Consider the following 24,184-nt stretch of genomic DNA (forward strand, 5'->3'; position numbering starts at 1 on the left):
ATGTGGCTGAATCACCAGTTGGAAAAATCGTCAAAATAATAAGAACATTCGTACATTATTTCAGAAAGAAATTGTTTCTATTCCAAATGTTACATTTTATTGGAACCGATTTGTAAATGACATTGACTGGAAAAAGGTTTGGATGATTCCTCACAGATACTTGATAGTATTTCAAGGTAAAAGAATTGTGATTTAGGATAATTCACAGATATTACCCTGCTAATCATTACATGGTTACATTTAAAAGAGACATCAATACAAACTGTTATTTTTGTGAAGACCACCCAGAAACTGTTTTGCACCTCTTTTGGTATTGCTCACACACCTGAACATTTTGGCAAAACTTCAGCAGATTTATCATTGACCATATTTATAAAGACTTTACCTTATTGTGGATGAATGTTGTGTTTTGCTTTTATAGAAGTCAAAGTAAAGAAAATATGTACTTCATTATAAATTTATTAATTCTTTTGGCAAAATTTCACATTCATAAATGTAAATTCAGCACTAAAAAACCTAATTTTGTATTTTTTCTCCATGAAGTTGTACATTATATTAATCTGATTTCTGGCTCCAACAACAAAAAGGCAGTTAAAACTGTCAACATATGGTCCTCTTTCTCTTTGTAATGGCCCATAAGCTTCCCCTGGCAATATTGTATTGTAATCTGTTTACTACTATAATCTTGAATGTTGTTATTATGTATATTTTGGTTAGTCACCTGTGATTTGTACCCTTTTTTAGCAATAAAGATGATTTAAAAAAAAAAAAAAAAAAAAAACCTCTTCTATCCAAATGCTCTCTAGAATCTAAAGCGTCCCGCCACCTATGCTATAAATACCACCTGGCCAAAGCGACAGTTGACACGCCATGGAGCAATATGTGTTGGGTTGCTCAAACGCTCGAGTTTTATTACGTTTGAATGAATGAAATTGCTAGAATTTTCACTCCTCTACTATTAAATCCAACGTATCATCAGCGTACGGATTCGCTTCCATGGTGCTGTCAAGTACAACTTGCAGTCTGTGAGGTAAACTAAATGCTATTGGCTATTTAAAAAGGGAGAGGAGCCATATTCAAAATGTCCAGCCTTAGCTTCCTGTTTCAGTGGAAATTACGTCAATGCATCACACAAAGCAGCGCGTTCCAAGCTCTTATACTGTCTATGCTTCCAAGCTTACAGTCTATGGTTCCTTCCAAGGTACTTCAGTGGGACTATAATGGTGTATCATATGTTCGGCTCTCAAAGACACTCTGCCAGTAGGTCTATTTAACATAACTTCTTGTCTCCTACCATTCTTCTGAAGTGCTAAATCTGCCGCGACATCATTCATACATGAATCACGATCAATAGAGGTAGAGAGGAAGCGAGAGAGCCAACTAATCTCACTACCTACCATCCTTTTAAGTTAATCTGCCACTACGTCCATTCATCCATGATCAAGAAAGGAAGCGACTAGTTTTTTATCAGTTTTATTTTGATAAACATGATGACACAATATAACATCACGACTACATTAAAAGAGCATTTGTGAGCATTAGTGGAACTGAAGGTGTGAATAAACATGGAAACACGTGATCGTTGTCATGCGGTGAACAGAGCCATAGAGAGAAAGAGTTGCGACACTCCCATAGACCTCCGTTGTAAAAAATGGCGGCGCTTTTAACCGCCTACTTCCGGCATTTGAAGATCGGATTAGTTCCAAACACTGTAATTTGGGCGTTGGACCCCATTCACTTACATTGCTGCGCGTTGAGTTGTTCCAGAGGTAAATTGCTGAAATATCGACCTCTTTTGAATTGTCAACTGTCTATATTGTATCAGAGGCCCTTTGCGATGCTTATACTGGTCTTCATTTGTATGTGCACAGCGTAATTATTTATATTTTATCTTGGTTGTTTCAACCAATTTTCTAGCATTGCCTGCTTGCTAGTTAGCTAGCGCGACTTCGCCAGCTGGTTTTTGTTTTTCTTGTTCACACACACTCACACAAGCACACATTTTTGTTGTCTGTCATTGTTTAATAAAAAATATTTATTTTGAAACCTTCATTTGTGTCAGCCATGCTTAATTGATGTCTCAATAGTTGTAACAGAAGTTACAAGTGTTTTGTTAATTGCTTAAGTTACTTTGAGTTACAGCTACCCTTACTCTTAGCCTACTCTGTAGAGCCATAGAGAAAAATCTTCACTCTGCACTTACCTAGACCCAAACATAAACGCGTAAATTCGTTTTTAATCTGTTATAATTTTGATAATATGTGTAACTTTATGGCTTAATCTTAAAATGATATTCTTAGTCTTAACATGATCATGTTTCACGTTGTGATCCTGGGGGTGGCCACTTTCATCAGAAGAAGTGAGCTAGCTTCTAAGCGAATTCTGAACGGACAGCCACGGCAGACCTCTTTGCGTGATCACGAAGGTAGGCTAATGGCTGAATTGGAATTTATAAGCAAATAGCCTAATACAGCCCAGTTGTGCTAAAATAAATATCATGAGACGTCCATCATCAGATGAATGATATGGAAAAGTTAAGTTAGAGCCGCTAAAGCCAGTGCTACTACCCATGTGAACATGAACACTAAAAATATAGCCTAAAACTTATCTAAGTAATATAGTATTTCGTTGTCACCTTGCCTCTCCAAATGCAAAACTGACATTAACAAAATGCAATAATGCAATAACAGCTGAAAAAGTACTTGGGTGTGTGTTTTATTTTATATTTACCGTTCAATAATGCAATCGCTGCTGTCTGTCCCATAGAAGAACATGACAGCCAGCGTATGTTTTGGAACTATTGGGGCTTACATGAACCACGTGACAGCCATAGCGGCGACATCAAAGAGTGTCGCAACTCTTTCTCTCTATGGCTCTGGCGGTGAATCTTGCCAATCGTGGAACAGCTGTGTCGTAATCAGAGCTCGTGCAGCCGCTCTGGAGAAGATGCACAGAATGAGCCAGCTGGCTGATTTCGAATTGCTCTTGCGGTACTTTTCAATGGCATACGTCACCGTCACGTGGCGTCTGCGCTGTCTCAAGTCGGACAAAATCTCAAAATCTGTTACCTTATAACATTTAAACACAAAATATACTAAAATAAAGATTTTCCTCCTAGATTTGAGCAGAAAAAAGAAATAACTTCAAAAATTAAATCCATGTTAATAAGACAAAGACTTTCATAATTTCTCATTTATAGTTCTACCTGTCAGATGAGGACACATAAAATTTCAGTCGATCTTTGAAGTTTTTCTTAGGTTCTGGCGATAATGGAATGTTGGGATGAAATGCTTTGTTTTACATTATTTCACAGCTCTGAGAAAGCATTATAAAATATTTTTACAGACGGATGGAATGAGAAAGAGAATGATAGGATGATTGTGTATTTGGTTGATGGACTCCATGTCATTACAGAGGGAATGCGTCACGTAGAAAAACGTATAAAAGCAGAGATGCCCACAGAGGGAGGGACATGCTGATGAGGCGAGAGCCTGCGCTAGACTTCATGGTGTAACTGCACCTGCCCACATTCCCAACCTTGTCAACTGCGGACAAAGTTACGGAAGTTGAACAACAGGAGGCCTCATATAGACCCATCACACTGTCTTCCACTTCCTTCTGGGTAAAATTTCCACTGCCTTGCTGGATGGAAATGCTCTCGATGCCTGTGCCTTTACCGTCTGTGATGTTGACAGACAGTTCCCAGTTTGATGAGCTGCAAGAGGAGGCGTAGCAAGTACCCTGTACATCGACAATTTCACATTGTGGAGGTGTCAAGTCAGTCACCTGGGCGGAACAGTAAAGGATGAGTTAAAACAACAGCTTACTGAAGAATAACTTGGCATATAACTAATATTATAGATCCTTCAGGAATCATTCTAATATGCTGATATGGTGCTCAAGACACATTTCTTATTATCAATGTTAAAAACAGTTGTGCTGCTTAATATTTTTGTGGATTCTTTGGTGCAAAGTTTAGCAAACAAGTGTTTATTTTGAAATAGTAGTTTTTGTAACAATATAACCAACAATTTTTCCACTTTTGATCAATTTAACGCTTCCTTGCTAAATAAAATAATTTCTTTAAAAAAAAATCATACTGATCGCAAACTTGAATGGTATATTAAATATTCGCCCTTTCAGGGCTTGGGCCCTAAATATAGCCTTTCTGAAACCATGTGAGGTTACCTTGGAGAGAACAGAAAGGCGAACGACAGCATAGTTAGAATCACTTCCTCCAGGTCCCTCTGCCTCGATGGTTAGCGTAACATCTGTGCCTGAGACCGTATCAGCAGGAGGAGTGAGAGACACTGTCCCTTGAGCACTGCCGCCACTCTGCAGATTGAGCCTGCGATGACAAAGAAACAGAACTGTGGATCAGAGATTTGCTCTTGATAAGAAAAGCAATAAAAGCTTGTTCGTCAATCATCACTGAGTGATTTGAGAAGTAAGTGGAGAAATTACGTTGATGGATGTGTCATAGGGATGGTTTTGTCATTCCTTGCACGAATTGTGTAGGTACCGCTTGATCCATTGGTTGTAATAGTAAAATTTAATTTAAATACTTGTCCTGGCAGCATGGGGCTGTCCGCTATTGCCTATAGATGGAGAGGTAAAACAAAAGAAGATATTCAGTTCCAGAAAATAGCATTATTATTAAAATAGATTTGTTCAAAGAACTAGAGTGATGCCTACTGCCTTCTAAAGGAAGTGGTCTAACTTTTATGGAACTTTATAAGTGACCGATTTCCACATGAGAGACTCGACCACAATAGATTTCAATAGATTTTTTAATATTAGCATGTTGCTAGGCTAACAAAACAGTTCTTAAAGTTGGCATGACACACAAGTTGCAATAGTCTTTTCTTCCCTATTGTGATGTATATCCGAGTAATTAGCAAACACCATCGCACACCTGCAGGTGATACCCAGCAAACACAGAACGTTGTACCCAACCTTCTAATAACGTTTTAACAACATGGACAAAAGGTTGCTATAACTACGTTGTGTGGTGAAGGTTGTTACAGCGTTGTCTCAGTGTTGACACTGAACAACCGTTCAGGGCCATTGCTTAAGGTTGTGCCTAAAGCCTGGAACACATCAAGCCGACGGCGATGAATTAGCGCTGATGAAAGTCAGTGTGTTGTCGCCTCGCGTCGGGGTAAAAAGCTTCACTTGAACACACAGAGAGAACTACAGCCGACTGTTAGCTAGAATGCGTGTTCTCCGCCTGTGTGTAGCCTAAATGAGACAACTATCTATTTCTGCAGATATATTCGTCTATATTCGTCATTCAAAAAGGGAAACCGACGAGGACCAATTTCAGCCGACGGTGCGGAACACACTGAGGAAACTTAGTCGGCCGACGCACAAAAACTGCCCAACGGTTGGCATGGTGTGTTCCAGGCTTAAGATGTCTGAATATTTTTTTACAGTCTGCACTGTAAAAATTAAAGGTGCCTGGAGGAACCTTTTGGGGTTCTTCACTTTGCCACACCGGCGGAACCGTCTGTAGATCCTCTAGGCACCCTTTAAAAAGGGGTGGTTCTCTGAGGAACCACACAGGTTTCCTGAGGAACTCTTATATGAAGCACTGTGTGGAACCACTGTGGGTGCCTCCAGGAACCAAATTTCAAATTGTTTTTTTTTTTTTTTTTTGTATTAAATTAATTTCATGTTGTTACTATGGTTACCATAAACTTAAATTATAATAAACAAACTGAACCAAATTCAAAATAAGAATTGTTTATTACATATTTTAGATCCATATTAATACATACACTTCAATGCACTTGGCGAAAAAAGCTAGTAATAGATTAATATCAATGAATACACACACACACACACACACAAAAAAAATGTATAATACAGAAGTAACATGAATAATCAACCATGTGTATACAATAGGCTACACAAGAAAAGACATCTCAACAAAATGCATAGAAAACACATGTTCCATGTAATAAATCAATGTAAAAAATTTAAATTGACTAATTAAAAATGTCCATCTTCACTTAATTTTTAAAACGTGTTTCAGTTCGTTTAAGTCTGACGCCACTGTTTCCAAGTCCAAAAGCTCTCTCAGATGCCAAAAACAAACAAACAGTGCTAATATGCACTCATTGTTCTGTAATATTCCTGAAAATTATGATCCTAACCTTGATCTCTATTCCGAAATCTCAGATGGTTTAGTTATTCAGCTATTTTGAATCATAAAATGTTGAAGTCTGGGATGCCGTGAGACTGGAGACTGTAATGTACACTATGGCTTTTGAAAAGCTTAAATGTGTGACTTGAATCAACAGTGTTCATAAATGGTTGTTGAGTATTCTCAATATCTAGAAACAAGATAGAGGAAGTAGAAGTAGAGGCTTCGACCCGGAAACAGTATTCCTTATGTCACAACAAGCAGAAAACATTTTCCATTTGAACAGAGTTAAGGTGCAGTAAAATTATCTGTTGTTCTGTGAATGTTCACTGGTGAATTCAGTCATTTTAATAAGAATCCACACGATCAGCAATTTTGTGTGGTGCTTCATACATTACAACGCTACACTGCTGACAATGGTCAATGGACCTTTTTGCCTGTGTAATTTCACAAAATTCACAAATGTGACGCACCTTTACTCACTGCAACATAAAATGCAAACAATAATACAATCTTCACAAGGGACATGTGAGGTACTTAACGAGTTAGAAAAGTGAAAAGGTGCATCAGCTTCATTTTCCGTGTGTTTTTCCTCTTTTCTGGTGGATGGTCCAGGCACTTCAATGATTTTCAGGTCTACAGGAGGATTTTTATTCTTGTTCAAACTTGTATTTCAGCTTACCGAGATCCCTGCAAGGTACAAAATTTACTGTTAGTAAGCTTATTAAAGTGATAGTTGTGAAATTTAAATAATTTCCTCAGCCTTGTGACGTTCCAAACCTGTTTGACTTTCTGTCTGTGGAACCCAAAAGCAGATCTCAGGCATAATGCAACCCCAGTCACCGTCCGCTTTCACTGCATGAAACACAAGCAGAAAAAAATTGTGTAAATCATTCATGAAACCATTCTTATGCACACTTGTCTAGTTCAATTCAATGCAACAATTTATGTAAAAATGGTTAAGCTCCAAAAATGTCCCAGAAAAGATCCTAAAAATAATCAATGAATTCACAACTCATGTGTTATGGTTTGTGTTGTACCGGTAAGTCTTATTAAGCCATTTAATAGCTTTTTCCTTTTTTTGTCGAAAAAGACCAAACTTGAAGTTATAATTCAGGGTTCAAATGTCTTATATTCAAATGCATATGATTAAGGTATAGCCTATAAAAAATGCATAGCATTATTGGCTCCAAACCTGTGATATTACATGAATGTAACATGAATGAGATTTGAGAGCATGAGGGAAGAAGATTTTCAGAGAATAACTGATTAAAAAACACAAGTACACAGTCAAACAATACAATTGCACACAGAGAAAGTTCATAGTAATAAAGTACTTGCATGTGGTGCAGGTAACTTACTGTAATTCAATGTTGCCACTGAAACATTGTACTGGTTGTTCTGGGGAAACAAAATAACAAAGCTGATTATTCACTACACAATATTTATTGACGACTAAATGGATTCAAAATGGTATTTGAGAGAATGAGGGCACCTGTAGTATAGTAAGTAAAGTTAGGCTAAACAAAAACAGACCAAACTATATTAACCTGCTTTTGTTATTCATAACAAACACCAATGACGACAGCAGGAATCAGCTAAATTAGTTAGGCTGTAGGTTATATCAGCAATTTGAAGACACAGTTGTACAGAATATGTTGAATTGAATGACTAACTTTAAATCAATCCAAGACAATAAGTCAATAATTTCCATTTGGTCATTAGATCAACGTAGAAAAAACATCGCTGCTAAAACCTTCATACCAGATAGGCCTACTGTACAATCAACGAGTGGTAAACACTGTAAAAACGTAGTAATGTATAATACATTTAGTTTATATATATGTGTGTTCGAATATATAGTGAGTATTTATATTTCTTTGTCGAGTTTACAAACCTTGTAACGGAGAGCCGAACAAACGGCGGAAGATGCGGCAGGCTTTGATGAGGAGAGCCGTTACTTTCAAATTCGATGACGTCGATCAGCTGAGCTTTGTTGCGCGCGAGCAGCGCGAGCACCACTGAAGCGACGACAGCAGAGGAATAGCAGCAGTTTCGTGACTGAATAAAACCTTTATCCTCCTGGTTCTTCTTCTTCAAATAATAATTTATGAAGAAGTAAAAAATATTATTTTATTACTATTATTTATTCAATAATAATTCATGATTTTTTTTTATATTATTATTATTTAGTGTTGTTTGTTATTGGTTTAAATTAATCAATAATATAGGCCTATACTAAATAAATGTAAGCTACCCAGGTGAAAAAGACGTAGGCTACTGTTAAATGTATTAAAATGCATTAAAGTAGGTTATATTTGTATTGAAGGCCTACTAAAAACACACTCAAGTACATTTTTTAGTAGCCTACGTATTTTTCACCTGGGTATATATACTGAATCAAACTTAAGTAATAATAGGATAATAATAATATCATTCTGGCCTCACTGAACCATTGAGTTCCTCCAGATGCTGGCTTTAACATAAGAGATCCTCCAGGAACCACTTAAATGTTAAAAGATCTTCCAATAACCCTTTTATCACATTCAAGTTCCTCTATATTCCCCCAAAGCACTTCCAGGTCTCATAGTAATAAAAAGGTGACTCCAGAACCTCTGAACTAAATACAAAGTGCTTAAAGGATCCCATAAGTTCCAGCAAGAACCTCAAATATTGTCAATGCTCCTCCAGTAACCCTACTATAGGAGAAAGAGCTTTGAGGCACCTAAATTACATTTTGAAGTTCCTTGAGTATCCGACAGGATATTTGAGGCTCCTTTAGTTTTTACAGTGTGGTTTGGACAATCACTGGACGACATATGTACTCACTACTCACTGCCCTGAAGCGCGAAAATCAGCCTTTTAAATTTCAACTGACCATTGGGCTCATGTGTCGTCTCATTCTTCATCAATCCTACAACTTCCTTGTCTAATGTAACGACTGAGTGCGAATCAAACACAAATGAAGCTTCCAGGTGTTTTGTTCAAACATAACTCCACACAGAACTCAACATTCCAGAACCATAAAAGAAGGCTCCAGCCAACTTTTAAGGCCAACTAATGGAAGAACTTGTCAATGTGAGATGGTTTTTAAAAGAATGATTGGTTCAGAGATGGCACAACTCAGTGCTCGATCAAGATAACAGCAGAAGCTGCTCGAGCCCACGACAGAGATACAAAACAGACCATCTTCTTCTTAAGGACCTCTGAATGACCCAGAGCAAAATCTCTCCAAACCACAGAAAACTGAGATTTACCCCATAACAATACATAAAATCATCCCAGAACAGTTTTCTTTGGACTTATAATCAAACATCATGCAACCACATAATTCTGTTGTTTCTATGCATGTTTAATAAGCTTAGATCCCATGTAAGTCATTTAATGGTTATAACTGTTAGATGTTTGAATGAAAGTGTGTTGTGTTTCATATCAGTATGATCGTATGCTTGTGATTCAAAAGATGGCTTGATTGAAATCTGTGTAAAATGTTTCGTATTCTTATAATAGTAATGATGTCTAAACTGTGGCCTCTGTACTCTCTGCTAGAGCTTGGAGAGTAAGGAGATACCAGATAACGCATGATTTATGATGAGACAAATAAAGACAGTGTCTAATTGGTCCGATCTCTTCAGGAGGTTGGACAAACTTTTGAGTTTAAAATCTTAGACCCGAAACAAAGTGTCTCTCTATAGAAAAAGTCTCTCTCTCTCTCAAAAAGTGCGTCTCTCTCTCTCAAGAAAAAGTAACCATGTAGACGCGCAGAGACAAAGAACCCAAATCAAGATCAGAAGAACATGGGTTAACCGCTTCATTCAAGCCATCTAACTACTCTCGTCTCAATTTTCTTTCTTTTCTAAGTTTTCCTTTCTTTTACGTTGTGAGTCTCGGTTCTAAGTTAAGTTTTGCAGCAAAGTTTCGTTCCACGATTCGACAAAACCAGCTTCAGACAAAGACTTTCAATCCGTCCGCCAGCACACCACGTGATTGGCCGCCCCACCCCAGACACCCATCCCAGCACGAGGACACCAGCCAACGGACCGGGAAAACCCCTTTCACGCAACAAAGGGAATCCCCAAAAGCAAAGACGCAAGTAACCTCCAGACTAAAAGCTGAACTGGTGTATGATATGAATTTAATAACCGGCCTAAAACGATAGAAGGGTTAAATTAATGCTTGATGGTTCCTTCAGGTCATGTCTTATAAGTGCATAGTATCTTGAGATTTCATCATCTCACTCCTAAACTCACTCTTTCCTCACTCTCTTCCTTTCTGCAACTCGTATGAATGTGTGTGCGTGTGTTTGTGTTAGATATTAGTTTTAGCATATGTGTTAGAATAATCAATAAAGTCTTATTTGTATTTTAAAGAGAAGTGTTACTTGTTATGTGCTTATGAATTTAATGTCTTAAACTGCTGATCTAAGTTACCTTGCTAATAAATAGTGTTTCACTATAATTAGAAAAAATTTATATCCGCTGCAGAGCTGATAGTTACGGCCGGTTCAAATGAACCCTGAACGAGTCATTTGCTCGGTTGTAATAAGTGATTCTTTCGAATTCCCTATAAATTGATTAATAATTCCTTTGAGCTAAATTAAATTGTCAGAATCACTCTATTAACGCTACACTAATGTGACATTTATTTGAACATCTTCTGGTCAGGTATGACAAATATTTAACTTTATGCCAAAAGTATGAAGCCAAAATGACTTTAATGATGAGTAATTGATTTCAGCACTCCTTGAACAGGCAGCAACTTTAACCCCGTAGCCTACTTGTTGCACATTAATGTTTTGTGTGTGTGTGTGTGTGTGCGTGCGTGCGTGCGTGTGTGTGGAAACGCACGGAGAAAAATAAAAATGTTTGTAACTGCTCGCACACCTGTTTATTTTTTCCTTTGATTTGTTGTCTCATTTGTTTCTTTGCTAGATTTTCTCATGTCTGCTCATGCTAGTTAACGTTAGTCCACTCCCTGTAGTGCAATATAGTTATACCTGTATAGTGCAATTTGATTACCATATGCAGTTTTAATAAAGTTGAATTAGCTAACCTTCTATGTCATTTTTACTCTTCAAAGTGTACACTTGCAGATGTTGATTATGATGAATTTACTGTTAGGCCCATACATAATAATAAAGATAAACAATATTTAAAAAGTATATAGTTATCTAACATATGACTAATTAAAAATGAACCACAAAACATAACATGCTAAATGTGGTATCTATATCTAGCATAAAATTTTTTTATTTGTCAGAACGTCGTCTCTCAGTTGCTGAATGTTGCGCAACAACGTTTCTACAGCCCTATCGCGTCTTACAATTCTACGTTGTTACAATGTTGCGAGCACATAGACAGCGCCGTTGCCATAGTAGAAATGCAACGTGTCACAGATGTTGCCACAATGTAAATGTGTTTGCTGGGTAGGTGTGTGGGAAAAAAAGACCAAATAGGTAAAAAAATCTACAAAAAACTCCCGCACACTATCAGTACTTGAAAATGAGCATCAACATTTATTAGCACCGTTTCCTAAAACTAGTGTGTGGGAGTTCCTTGTTTTTTGTAGATGTAAATCCGAGTGAAATGGCTTTTCGAACAAGAACAAATGTAGGGCAGGACTTGATCGAATCTGGATGTTTGTGGTTTGCTATAGCTATGATCTGTCACGCCAGTAAACACATCTTCAGAGAAGAGAAGAGAAGAGAAGAGAAGAGAAGAGAAGAGAAGAGAAGAGAAGAGAAGAGAAGAGAAGAGAAGTTATTTAGATAAGTTATTTACATAAAAGATTACAAACGTAAAAAATAAAAAAATATGAAAAATCCACGCAATTATTAGTGAATGCAATCCAGTGTTTTCCACTCATCCACCATGGGTTTATTGGATTTATTTTTTTCACTGAACTTGGTGCAATGCATTCTGGGAATGTCATGCCATTCTCTGTGAAGAATATATGCAATAATACCAAATCTAGATGAAAAGAGTTATCTTATAGGAGGCAGCATATCTGAAGATACTGTATCTACCTTTTGGTAAAGCTCACTAAGTTTTGGAACAGAGGGAATGTCATAATAGATCAAATAATTTAGTTTTGAAAATAAGTGTCATGTTCCAAAAAAGAATGCAGTTTGTACCTTGACAGTGACTTTGGACTGAGACATCTGTGTGGTGGTCTGCCTCTGGAACAGGCTGGAGACAGTCTTGTCTTTTCCTTTTAGCAAGACCACAAACTCTCCTTCTGGAACTTCTTTCACAGTAACTAGGAAATCTCCACCACCCATTTTCTCTATGGTTCCATTAGACACTTTGACCCCAGACACCTCCATGAGAGCGACCTCATGCACCTCTAGAACCTCTGGACCTTTCTCTCCAGTCAGTGTTAGTAGCAGCTTAACCGGTGAGCCTGAATAAAGAGCATTTAATCTTTTAACACTGCCATTCAAATAACTTTATAAGAATCGATTCATAGTTGAACACAACAGTGGTTCAAACCTGCTGACGGCCGCCCATCAATGACAGCATATCCAGGATGAGGTCCTTTGAATTCCTCCACAAAGTCATAGATGAATGTATTCGCACTCTGACCTGAAGAATGCAGATTCTTTTCATTTTAAATATATATTTTTTTACTGTCTACATTACAAAGGCCTAAAGACAGGTTGGCAAAGACTTCAGTCTTTTGTTTTGCATTGGTTTATTAAATGTGCACATGATGGCTCACCAATCACTTTTATGGTGTAGGACTGAGTTGTCGTCATGTCAATGTGCCACAGGCCCATCTCAGTTTCACTTAATTGGATCCGTTGCAGGTTTCCTACACTCTGAATTGTTCCCAGAGGTCCGTTGGAAACAGTGTTAGATTGAGAGACACCTGGAAGCGAGTGCATTAAAATAGATAATAGAGGAAGAACTTACTTTTATATCTTATATTGAAGCTGTGCATAATAACAAATGACAATCAATCAAATGAGTACAGCACAATATAATATAATCAATTCACAAGTTTTTCTAGTGTTACATTTTTATTTAGTTATTTAATTTTTTTTATTTTTCAATAACTTCCAACATTTCACTCTAACATTGTTAGTTTTAATTTAGTTTTCAGATTTACTAGCTATTGCCCTCCTTTTGGAGAGATTATATATAGTCAGTGCAACGTACTGTTGCTATCACCACACTTTCATGAGACTAAACCAGATTTTCATTTCATCTTCTGTTACAGATTTCATGTTTAGAGTTGTTTGCAGCCTGGTAAAATGTACTCGGTTACTAACGTAACCTCTGTTCTCTCTAGAGAGGTTCTCTCGTACTGCGTAATACCTTACGCTATGGGGAAATCTCTTTTCCGCGAGATACTGAAGCCAGAAATTATCCTTAATTTTGGAATAATGTAAAACGCGTTGCAGCAGCATGCAGACATAGGCAAGACGGCTCGCGCACCTATTGGCTGCCCTGCGGCAACTGCAGCAGCCTATCGAGAGGCCCCATGGTGACGCCAGAACCAATGGGGGCGCTTTGCGCCCACTGCGTCACGTCCCGCCGAAACGGGCGTGGTCTGGGCCTATAAATATAGCTCGAACAGGCTGGTAATCTGGTTTTTCATCGCCGAAGCAAACCAGAGCGTGTTGCAGGCACGGCAAGATACACAGTACGAGAGAACCTCTCTAGAGAGAACAGAGGTTACGTTAGTAACCGAGTACGTTCTCTTACGAGAGGTTCTCTCGTACTGCGTAAAATCTTACGCTATGGGGAACACAGTGTAAAACGCAGTGCATGCTGAGATCCAATACCAAGTCCCAAGGGCAGGTGCCCTGGGCTCATAAAGTACATGAATCATCAGGGACTCGCATAGAGTCCAGGAAGAGAGGCTAGAAAACAGCATCCTATAAGGAGCAATTATATTGATAGTGTTCCACACAACCAGGGCGAAAACTCGGCCTAGTCTGATGAATACTGCCCATAGAGTTGCATGATCAATCAGCGAGCGTTGCTCAAGCAGTTTCAGTAATCTGGGCCGAAAGAATCGGGGCAGACAATACTGATCTATTAGACCGAAAGCAGCCTAGCCTGCAAGGCAGGAACCTCTAGGTCAGGGGTCTCCAACACGTCGCTCGCGAGCTACCAGTAGCTCGTGGCCTGATTTGAGGTAGCTCGCCAAGGGGCCGTTCACATATTGCGTCTTTTGCGCGCTCAAGTTCATCCAAATGTAGGCGCGCGTCAAGCGCGCTCATTTTTTCCAGGCGCAACTTTTCAGAATGCCACAAACCATATGACAAGAACCAACCAATCATTACAGGTGTTTTTCTCTTATCTGTTAATAAATCTTGTAGCAAAGCTACAGCAAGCATTTTTCGGTGGTGGAAATCTTTGTCGTTGTGGAGAGTGCATGGTTGCATAGTAACGACAGACGCCACAGGCAAATCGGACCGAATCTTACTATTAATAATAAAAGATAAGCTAATCATGTGCATTGTAAATGTCAGTAATTTATCTTTTTTGACTCATTCTTTTTATAAAAAATGATTTAAAGGCTGAAATATGTGAGGTTTATCTTTTTATAAAACCTTTTTTTGTCACAACTTTATTTGAATGTGTACATGTTAGTAGATAACGTTGCAAGACACTCTTTTAAAATCTGGCTATCATTTTTAATGTTATTATTTTTATGTTTATGTAAACAAAAAGTGCATATTGATGCTAATTTTATTTGTTATTTGCAGGTTTTCGACATAAAACTTGGTGAATTGATTTCATTGTGTAGTATTTATACTTTTTGAACAGGATTCTGTGATAACCGTGATCATTTTTGTACCATGAAATGAAATGTTCATGCCATTTTATCTCTAGTTATGATCAACTAAAAAATAATCTCTGATTCTGTTCTTTTCTCTGACATTTAAGGGTGACATACTTAGGCCTACAAAAACTCTTTTAGGTCTAAAACAGTTTTGATAGTTAATAATATGAGAGTTATGAGGCATTATTTAAGAGATTTAAGTATTGTATTACATGAGTAGCTCTCGGCCACTTTCCTTTTTAAAAAGTAGCTCTCAGATAAAAAAGGTTGGAGACCCCTGCTCTAGGTTATAAAACCTTATAAATGTAGACGGGGAGGCCCAGCCTGCCGCCATACAGATATCTTGCAAGGCAATCCCACTAGACCAAGCCCACGACGAGGCCATGCCTCTTGTGGAATGCGCTCTGACACCTAACAGCTGCAGGCCCTTAGAAGCGTAAGCCAGCACTATAGCATCAACTATCCATCTGGATAGGCTCTGTTTCGACACGGCTAGTCCCTTAGAATGTCCGTAGAACGAGACAAAGAGCTGCTCTGTCTGTCTGAAGACAGACGAGTGGGACATATAAGCCCTTATCCAGTAGCTCTTGCAGGAAGGAGAGAACCTCCGCCACCCCACAGTCTGGGGGTGATAAGCCACGGGCTGTGCACCAGCTAGAGAACACAGACCATTTTGAGGAATATATCCGTCTCGTAGAGGGGGCCCTAGCCTGCATTATCGTGTTTAACACTCCCGCCGGGAGGTTAGAGGGTACCCGTTGATGGCCCACGCATGTAGGGACCAAAGCTCCGGGCGAGGATGCCAGATCGAGCCCTTGGCCTGAGAGAGGAGGTCCCTCCTCACTGGTATCGGCCATGGGGCAGTGCTTGTGCGGGTGTAGAGACCATTCTCCTGCTGGAACATTGTTCCTGGACAGTCTGTCTGGTCCCACATTCAGGTGGCCAGGCACGTGCGCTGCTCTCAATGAGCGCAGTTTGTGCTGAGCCCAGACCAAGAGGCGCTCCGTCAGCCTGTAAAGGTTTCGGGACCTGATACCTCCTTGGCGATTTATATAGGCCACCACTGACACGTTGTCCGAACGGACCAAGACGTGGTGTCCTTTTATCTGGGGACGAAAGCGCCTCAGCGTGTTGTCGACTGCCATCATTTCCAAGCAGTTTATGTGTAGAAGCTTTTCCCGTTCTGACCACTGGCCGAAGAACGGTCTGCCCTCGAGCAGCGCTCCCCATCCCGAGGTGGAGGCGTCCATAGACACCACCTTCACACTCGAGGAAGTCCCCAGGCTTACACCTGACTGGTACCAGTCGATCGCTCTCCAAGGTTTCAGAGCTGAAACGCATTTCTGATCGACCTTGAGGTGAAAAAGACCGGTGGTCCACGCTCGGCGCGGTACTCAGTGGGTACGCATACGCCAGAACTTCAGTGGGCGTATGCGAAGCAGACCCAACTGGAGTACCGATGACGCTGAGGCCATGAGACCCAGCATCCTTTGAAATTCTCTGAGCGGGACTATAGTGCCCCAGCGGAAGGTTTCCGTCATGTGCAGAATGTCCAGTCTGCGCTGCTGCGATAGCTGTGCTGTCATAGACAGCGAGTCCAGTTCTGTGCCCAGAAAAGATATTCTCTGACTGGGAGACAGTGAACTTTTCGCCCAATTGACTTTGAGACCCATATTCTCGAGATGTTCGAGTAATATGGTCCTGTGTTCTATGAGCTCTGAGTGTGACTGAGCTAGAACCAGCCAATCGTCCAAGTAGTTCAAAACTCGCATCCCCCGAAGTTTCAGGGGTGCGAGCGCCGCGTCCATGCACATCGTGAATGTACGGGGTGCTAGAGACAGGCCAAACGGTAGGACTGTGTATTGATATGCCTGGCCCTCGAAGGCGAATCTCAAAAATCGCCTGTGACGTGACGCTATTTGTATTTGGAAATACGTGTCCTTCAGATCTATTGACACAAACCAGTCCCCTGGGCGAATTTGTGCGAGGATTTTCCTGGTCATGAGCATTCTGAACCGGCATTTCGAAAGCGCTTTGTTCAGCTGTCTTTGATCCAGAATGGGTCTGAGACCCCCATCTTTTTTCGGTACCAGAAAATATCTGCTGTACAGACCCCCTTCGCTCTGAGCTTGAGATAAAGGCTCTATGGCCCCTTTGCTCAACAGTTTTGCAATTTCGGTACGAAGTAGATGTGCTACCTCCTTTTCCACCGTAGTTTCGATTCGCGCCGCGCAACGGCGGGGGCGTCGAGCGAACTGTAGCGAATAGCCTCTTCTTATAATGTTCAGCACCCATTCTGATACCCCGGGAAGCTTTGCCCACGCATTTGCATGAATAGCTAAGGGTTGAATGAGATCTGGGCTCTGGCCGTGACATAGTGGCGGCCGGAGAGCTTCGGTATGCTGTAACATAGACGCCGTGCTTGCAGCGTTCGAGGCAGGGGGCGCGCTCGACTCTCTTAAGGCGGCTTGCTGAGAGAGAGTGAGGGGGGGGGACCCCGTGGGGCTTATCATGTCTGTGAGTGAATGTGGGAGCGGGACAGCGGGCACATTTACTACACTGAAAACACAGTCGGCTTGAGCTGACTGTATGTGTGTTGGTTTCGCTTTTACAGAAACCGTGAGACATGCAGTGTGTAGTGTTTGTGGGCACTGGGTCGTGGGCACATTCACAACATTTAATGCACAATCTACATGAGTCGATTTTATGTGTGCGAGCCCTGTGGGGCGGGCTGTGCTTGTGTGTAGGAATGAGCACTGAAAAGTGGGCATTTTTACTACACTCGTAACACCATCGGCCGTGGCCGGAATACCAGGAAATACACTCTTTGAGAGATTCATCAGGGTCGCCGTAAAAATGGCGTTTGTGTGCAGGCAAGCGGGCCATGGTACCGGCTTGTTTACTGCAGAATACACTGGAACAGTCGCATTTTCTGGAACTGATCGAGCGAGAAGTTTTGGTAAAAGTCTGGCCGCAGCGGGACTTGAACACCGTCGTTTTCCTAGGCGGGCTAGGAAGACTTTGAGACCTCGGGCTTTATCTCAATATTCGGCCGGGGCCCATGCGGGGGGCAGCGGCTGGCAGAGCGAGAACGCGGTCCCGGGCCTCGGGCCTGTCGACGCTGTGAGGCGGCGGCGGGCGGGGGCTGCGGCTGGGAGCTTCAAGCAGACGGCTGTTTAGAGCGGCCTGTTGCGGAGCTGGAGCGCTTTGGCAGAAAATGTTTCATGGCCTGTGACGTTTTCTGCACCTCGGCGAATCTGTCCACAAAATCCTTGACGGACAATCCAAAGAGGCCGACAGGAGAGATGGGGGCGCCGAGGAACGCGGTGCGCTCCGAGTCCTGCATCTCAGAGAGCGTCAACCATAAATGTCTCTCAGCAACGGTGAGAGAGGCCATGTTCCGCCCTATGGCCTGAGCAGCAGATTTAGTGGCGTGGAGTGCAAGATTCGTTGCGCTCCTTAAATCCGGCAAGCTGATAGCTTCCGGTCCTACCTCATCCAGTTTGCGGAGAAGGTTGGCCTGGAAGATCTGCAAGGTGGCCATTGTGTGCAATGCCGACGCAGCCTGTCCAGCGGCGGTGTAAGCATGACTGTGCATGGCTGAAGTCATGCGGCAAGCTTTGGATGGTAGCGCCGTCTTAGCGCGCCGTCCAGCAGAGGGCGGGCAAAGATGGGCCGCTATAGCTTCTTCCACCAGAGGAAGAAATTGGTAGCCTCTGTCTTTAGCACCGTCCAACACGGAGAATGCTCCTGAAGCAGAGGTACGTAACCTGGCTGAGAAGGGGGCGCTCCAAGACTTTGCGAGTTCTTCATGAAGCTCAGGAAGAAACGGCGTGGGTCTTGAAGGCGACGCTTTTTACGGCGCGGCACCGCAGCGGGTGGAGGTGCAGTCTCGGTGAAGAATGCCAGGCGAGTCCTCAGAGTAACCATAGGCAATAGCTCGCAGTGAGGGCATCCGCCGTCAGCGAGCACAAGAGCTGCATGATCCTCACCCAGGCAGGAAACACAGATGACATGGCGGTCCCCATCGCTGAGTGGGGCTCGGCACGAGCCACAGAGGATACGAGACATCTTAAAAAAGATGCTCGGCTCTTTTAGAGAGAGAGAGTGTGAGTCGCGGCGGCGAACACACACTAGCAGTGAAAGGATATTGTGCGCCGGATAGCGCAGCAGGAACGGCGGCTGAAGGCGGCACGGCCAGCGGCTTCAGATGCAAGGCTCGTCCCGCTGAAAGGCTTTTTCTGACGGTGCGGCTTCTTCTCTCAGGATCCAGCGATGCATGAGCTCCACTGAAGAGATGAAAAATCAGATTACCAGCCTGTTCGAGCTATATTTATAGGCCCAGACCACGGCCGTTTCAGCGGGGCGTGACGCAGTGGGCGCGAAGCGCCCCCATTGGTTCTGGCGTCACCACGGGGCCTCTCGATAGGCTGCTGCAGTTGCCGCAGGGCAGCCAATAGGCGCTCGAGCCGTCTTGCCTATGTCTGCATGCTGCTGCAACACATTTTACATTATTCCAAAATTAAGGATAATTTCTGGCTTCAGTATCTCGCGGAAAAGAGATTTCCCCGTAGCGTAAGATATTACGCAGTACGAGAGAACCTCTCGTAAGAGAACTTGCATGACACTATGACTTATCCTGGACTAAGATGAAATGAAGATAATCTAAATTAATTGGGATAGCTGAAATTCAAAATGTTTGACAGCTTGTCTTAATTTAACAGCTAATGGGGCCTGTAAATTGTAAAATAAATGTATTGTCAATTAGTTAATTGTTAAATTTGCATTCTAAAGTGCCTCTGAATTTACCTGTCGGGCTGCGTAGGTTGAATTTGAGGCTATTTCCTGTTATGTAGATGGTAGTGTTGGACGCAGACTCATCCAGTAGGAAGGAGAAACTCTCCACACGTCCTGGATCCCTGGAGCGCTGAAGAATTGTCACCTGACAGAAGAAGAAAGAGTGTGCAAACATTTGCAAGGAAAAAACTTTGGCTTTATTCATTTATACCAGTAAGCTGTTATAACTGTTTTGTTTGTGAGATGTTTACAATTCAAAATATTTGGATACAGTTCAAAATTGCTATAAAATACTGATCATACCAGGGCTGAAGTGGAGGTATCAACGATGATATCAGTGGCTTGAGAGATACTGGACTTAGGGACCGCAATGGCTTGACCTCCAGAGGCCAAGGCCACGTCATAATACACCTGAAACTGTGACGATGCCTTCAATGCCCTTCTCCTCCTACTTGATGCTGTCATTAAGAACGACACCTGAAAAGAGAGGGGGAGAGATGGAAAAGTGGGAATCTAATGGAGGCCTGGTGAAAATGTTGATGGCAAAGACTGAAACTAAATCAATGTTAGAGAGATTACCGTAGACTTGGTGCTGCGGATGAGGGCGGTGATGATATTCTCCAGGTATGTATCCTTTGGTGGAGCGTCGGTGAACACATATATATGCGAGGAGGAGGGAGCTCCTGTCAGAGCCAACTGTGGGAGAGACAGAATGTTAGAAAGGAGAAGAACCAGGTAGAGTGGTCAATCAAAACTGATTCCTTGTAATGTTCCTGCTAGTGTTTTGACCAAACTAAGAATGGATCTTAATACAGACAATTTAGTTGTGGATGAAGGTTCACAGATTATCTATAATCATTATAATATTTAATATTCTAATATTAGTTCTAACTAGAGACTATTGTGGTTGCTAATCAGATGATTGAGCTGATTGGCTAAAAGGCCACACAAAACAGTACCTGAAGTCCTGACAGGCACATTTCTGGGGCGTCTCCTCCTCCATTAGCTGTGAGCTTGGAGATCTCTGACTTCATTATATCTGGGTCTGTGGTTCTTATTAGTGGTCCAAAAGCTGCAAATACACACAAAATTCATACAAATAGTATCTGTAAAAAAATATATCACTTTTGCCATAATAAGAGTAAAAAAGTACATCATTGCTCTTTTCCAAATTCATAGCGATCTGCCTACAGAGGCAACAGTTTAAGGCACTATATAGGCACATTATCAAAATGAAGGCTGTTCCAAAAAGTACTGGTTACACTTTAGTTTAGGGTCCAATTCTCACTTTTAACTAGTTGCTTATTAGCATGCATTTTACTTGAATATTGGCTGTTTATTAGTACTTATAAATGACATATTAAATGCCTTATTCTGCATGAACATATTCTACATTGCTTAATCCTACCCAATACCTATACTTAGCAAGTACCTTACTAACTATTAATAAGCAGTAATTAGGAGTTTATTGAGGCAAATGGCGTAGATAATAGTGAGAATTGGACCCTAATCTAAAGTGTGACCAAAGTACCTAGTTTTGGTCAAAGTCTAAGGCAGAACTGCATGTTTTCTTCACTGAGAACAACAAACTCTGTGGGGAAAAACTGAAGATGACGAACAAATGATGCTATTAAAATAAACCTATTTTAAAGCTGCAGTCCGTAACTTTTGGTGCTCTAGAGGTTAATAAACAGAACTGCATACGTCTGTTTATGTCTATGACGAGTCACGCAGGTAGTGGGCTACTCGGCTACTTGGCCCCCACTGGTCTAAAATAGTCAAAATATAAACACTTATTATAGGTGTTCGGTAGTGATTCAGAATAAGACAAAAACACGGTTTGGAAAATGGATTCATGATGTACTCACTTATTATATAAATTTAGTCAATTTTGAACACAAAAAAAAAAGTTATGGACTGCAGCTATAAATTGCATTCAGTAATGAAAAGTGTCAATAAAACAGTTTAGTGTAATTAAAAAGGTTTATTTTTACCAAGTATTTCTATGTGCTATGTATTCCAATGCTTAATGGAAACCCTTTTTGCACTCACCTGGATCATTAAATGGCACCAGAATATATTCAGATGGTTCATCTTGAGTTCCTTTCTTACTGTCAATGATGTTGAAGGTAACTCTCTTGGCTTCTGCAATGTCGTTCGCCATACTGCCTGTGGTGTCAATCACAAAAGCCAGCACTGCAGATCGTGCAATACCCATCAGCCTGATGGAGGAAAAAATTATTATTCTGGTTAATGGATTTTAAATGTGAACATTACTGCATTCTCATTACATTTATAGTGATATACATTATTTAGACTTACAAATTAGGAATGCCACATACACTACTATTCAAAAGTTTGGGGTTGATCTTATCCATATGCTCTGCAAGGCTACATTTATTTGATCAAAATACAGTAAATACAGCACTATTTTGAAATATTATAACATTTTAAATTGCTGTTTTCTGTTTGAATATATTTTAAAATGTAATTTATTGCTGTAATGGCAATGCTGATTTTTCAGCAGCCATTAGTCCAGTCTTTAGTGTCACATGATCCATCAGAAATCATCATTGTAATTGTAAAAGTATTGTAGAGTAGAAAACAGGTTGTTAAGAGAACATGACATTTTGCTCCCAGCTTTGCAAGTAATAATATCTCTTAAATGTTTAAGAAAGTTTGTCTAAGGATATATAAGGAATTTATCCCCATACCGAAGGTAGTCCTTGTTTCCTACAGCTCCACGTATGTCCTCCAGCAGCTCCAGGGTGGCTTCAGATGCCAGGTTCACAGCATTATTGTGTAGATTAGTATTATGGGAAAGGGGTTCATCTTTACTGATCCCACCTCGAGGATTCTGGGTACTGCTGAGATCAGTTTCCCCACCATGGCTACATTTACCTTTCACACATGCATAAAAGACAAACAATGAAACTGTGCGACATAAGAATATTTTTAACGTATTTTCTCTCCTTTTTTAAAATGTTTCTTAAGTGGGGAAACGCCGATGATATCTTATTTTATATCTGTCAAAGACATTTTGAATTGTCTGTTGATGTTTTTTCAAATTTGGTAAAAGTTAGAAATGTTTTGGTTAATACATCCTCTGCTTATGGGGTTACTCCGGTCTTGCTCCGCTTCGAGTGGATGGCGGGTACACTAACAAGGACATTAAAGACCGCAGTCTCTAGTGTCAGTTGCTAGTGCACCTCTTGAGATCAGGGGAGTGAGGTTTACCTGCACAGCTCTCTCTATCTGACCTCTGTTACACTCAGCCCCCTAAACCTCACTCCCATCCGGGTCAAGGCACCAATATAACCCCTCCAGTCCTACTCTCCCCCTGCATTGAGTGGGACTCGAACCAGTGTCTCCGGCATGGGAGACAGGCACACTAACAAGGACATTAAAGACAGCAGTTTCTAGTGTCAGTTGCTAGTGCGCCTCTTGAGATCAGGGGAGTGAGGTTTACCTGCGCAGCAATATTTTTCAGTTGTTTGCACATAACAACCTAAAACCACTCATTCTAAGAAGCTGATAAAACACCAACGTTTGTTGTAAGTTAATCTGTTAGATTTAAAAAGCAGTGGAAGTAGTTACTAATACATTTTGACTTCACCTTACATTTTTACAGTATATATGCCCATGCGTGTTTCTGGTATAAACCTATGTATGTTTCCTCACCTGGAGGTTTATCAGAGGAGAACAAGCCCATGTATCCTGAAGTGAGGTACTTCCCATTCAGAATAGCAGGCAGCAGCTGGTTTGGACAGGTACCACTGGCACAGTCACTGCATGTTGGCATTGCAACATCTGCACATGAACAAATACATATCTACAGCAGTATAAAACACACATAAATCACAAACATGCACTTAATTAACTTATGTGCTGTTTAGGAACAGTCAACAGATTAATCTCATACAATATGATATGTACTCTCTGGTGTAACCTGTTATTATCAGTTATGCACCAGGTCATCTGTTCACTTATCTCTAGTTTTCAATTTAAAAAATTGATTTTTAGGAGCTATTACACATGAACATTGGACATGTCAACACTGAAAGAATGGTGTAATCACATTTAATTTCCACATATGAGTCTCTCTCATAAATCACACCCACTGGCTTTTATTTACCTGCAATGTTCTCAATGTTGAGATCTGGTCTGATGAGGTTGGCATATGGACTTTTGTTTCCTAATTCAACCCAGTTACTGTGGCTGTAAAAATCCTAAAAAAAAAAACATTAATGCGTAACATAATATCAATGCTATTAAAGCTTATGTTATATTTAAGCTTAATTTTTTATATAATTTAGCTTGAAAACACATCTTTTAGAGAAAATTGTCACAACCAGCATCCAAGCATTTCTTATAATAAATTGTAATAATGAAACCATCTTCTTGGTAATTAAGTAAAGTTAATACTTTATGTTGTTTATGGTT

The 24,184-nt window shown here is 40.7% G+C and overlaps 1 protein-coding gene and 1 long non-coding RNA gene across 2 annotated transcripts in view; both read right to left on the reverse strand.

Moving 5' to 3' along the window:
• Nucleotides 1-1,466: 1,466 nt before the first annotated feature.
• LOC307174260 (von Willebrand factor A domain-containing protein 7-like) overlaps nt 1,467-24,184 on the reverse strand; it is a 23,650-nt gene continuing 932 nt past the window's right edge. The window contains exons 3-17 of the mRNA XM_079897986.1: nt 23,877-24,141; nt 23,423-23,551; nt 22,456-22,642; nt 21,794-21,963; nt 20,701-20,813; nt 20,321-20,437; nt 20,045-20,218; nt 19,754-19,886; nt 12,869-13,018; nt 12,640-12,732; nt 12,282-12,550; nt 4,465-4,598; nt 4,189-4,348; nt 2,953-3,786; nt 1,467-2,690 (exon numbers count right to left, since the gene is read on the reverse strand). Coding sequence (XP_079754112.1) covers nt 3,409-3,786; nt 4,189-4,348; nt 4,465-4,598; nt 12,282-12,550; nt 12,640-12,732; nt 12,869-13,018; nt 19,754-19,886; nt 20,045-20,218; nt 20,321-20,437; nt 20,701-20,813; nt 21,794-21,963; nt 22,456-22,642; nt 23,423-23,543 — 2,199 coding nt within the window. The 5' untranslated portion in view covers nt 23,544-23,551; nt 23,877-24,141 and the 3' untranslated portion in view covers nt 1,467-2,690; nt 2,953-3,408. The remainder of the gene's footprint in view (nt 2,691-2,952; nt 3,787-4,188; nt 4,349-4,464; nt 4,599-12,281; nt 12,551-12,639; nt 12,733-12,868; nt 13,019-19,753; nt 19,887-20,044; nt 20,219-20,320; nt 20,438-20,700; nt 20,814-21,793; nt 21,964-22,455; nt 22,643-23,422; nt 23,552-23,876; nt 24,142-24,184) is intronic.
• Nucleotides 6,627-8,154, reverse strand: LOC307174518. Its single transcript, XR_013824003.1, has 4 exons — nt 8,046-8,154; nt 7,510-7,549; nt 6,929-7,003; nt 6,627-6,838 (listed from the first exon to the last, which is right to left on the reverse strand). It is a non-coding gene; the product is annotated as an uncharacterized lncRNA (long non-coding RNA).

Source organism: Squalius cephalus (assembly GCF_949319135.1).
Source record: "Squalius cephalus genome assembly, chromosome: 2".
NCBI lineage: Eukaryota > Metazoa > Chordata > Actinopteri > Cypriniformes > Leuciscidae > Squalius > Squalius cephalus.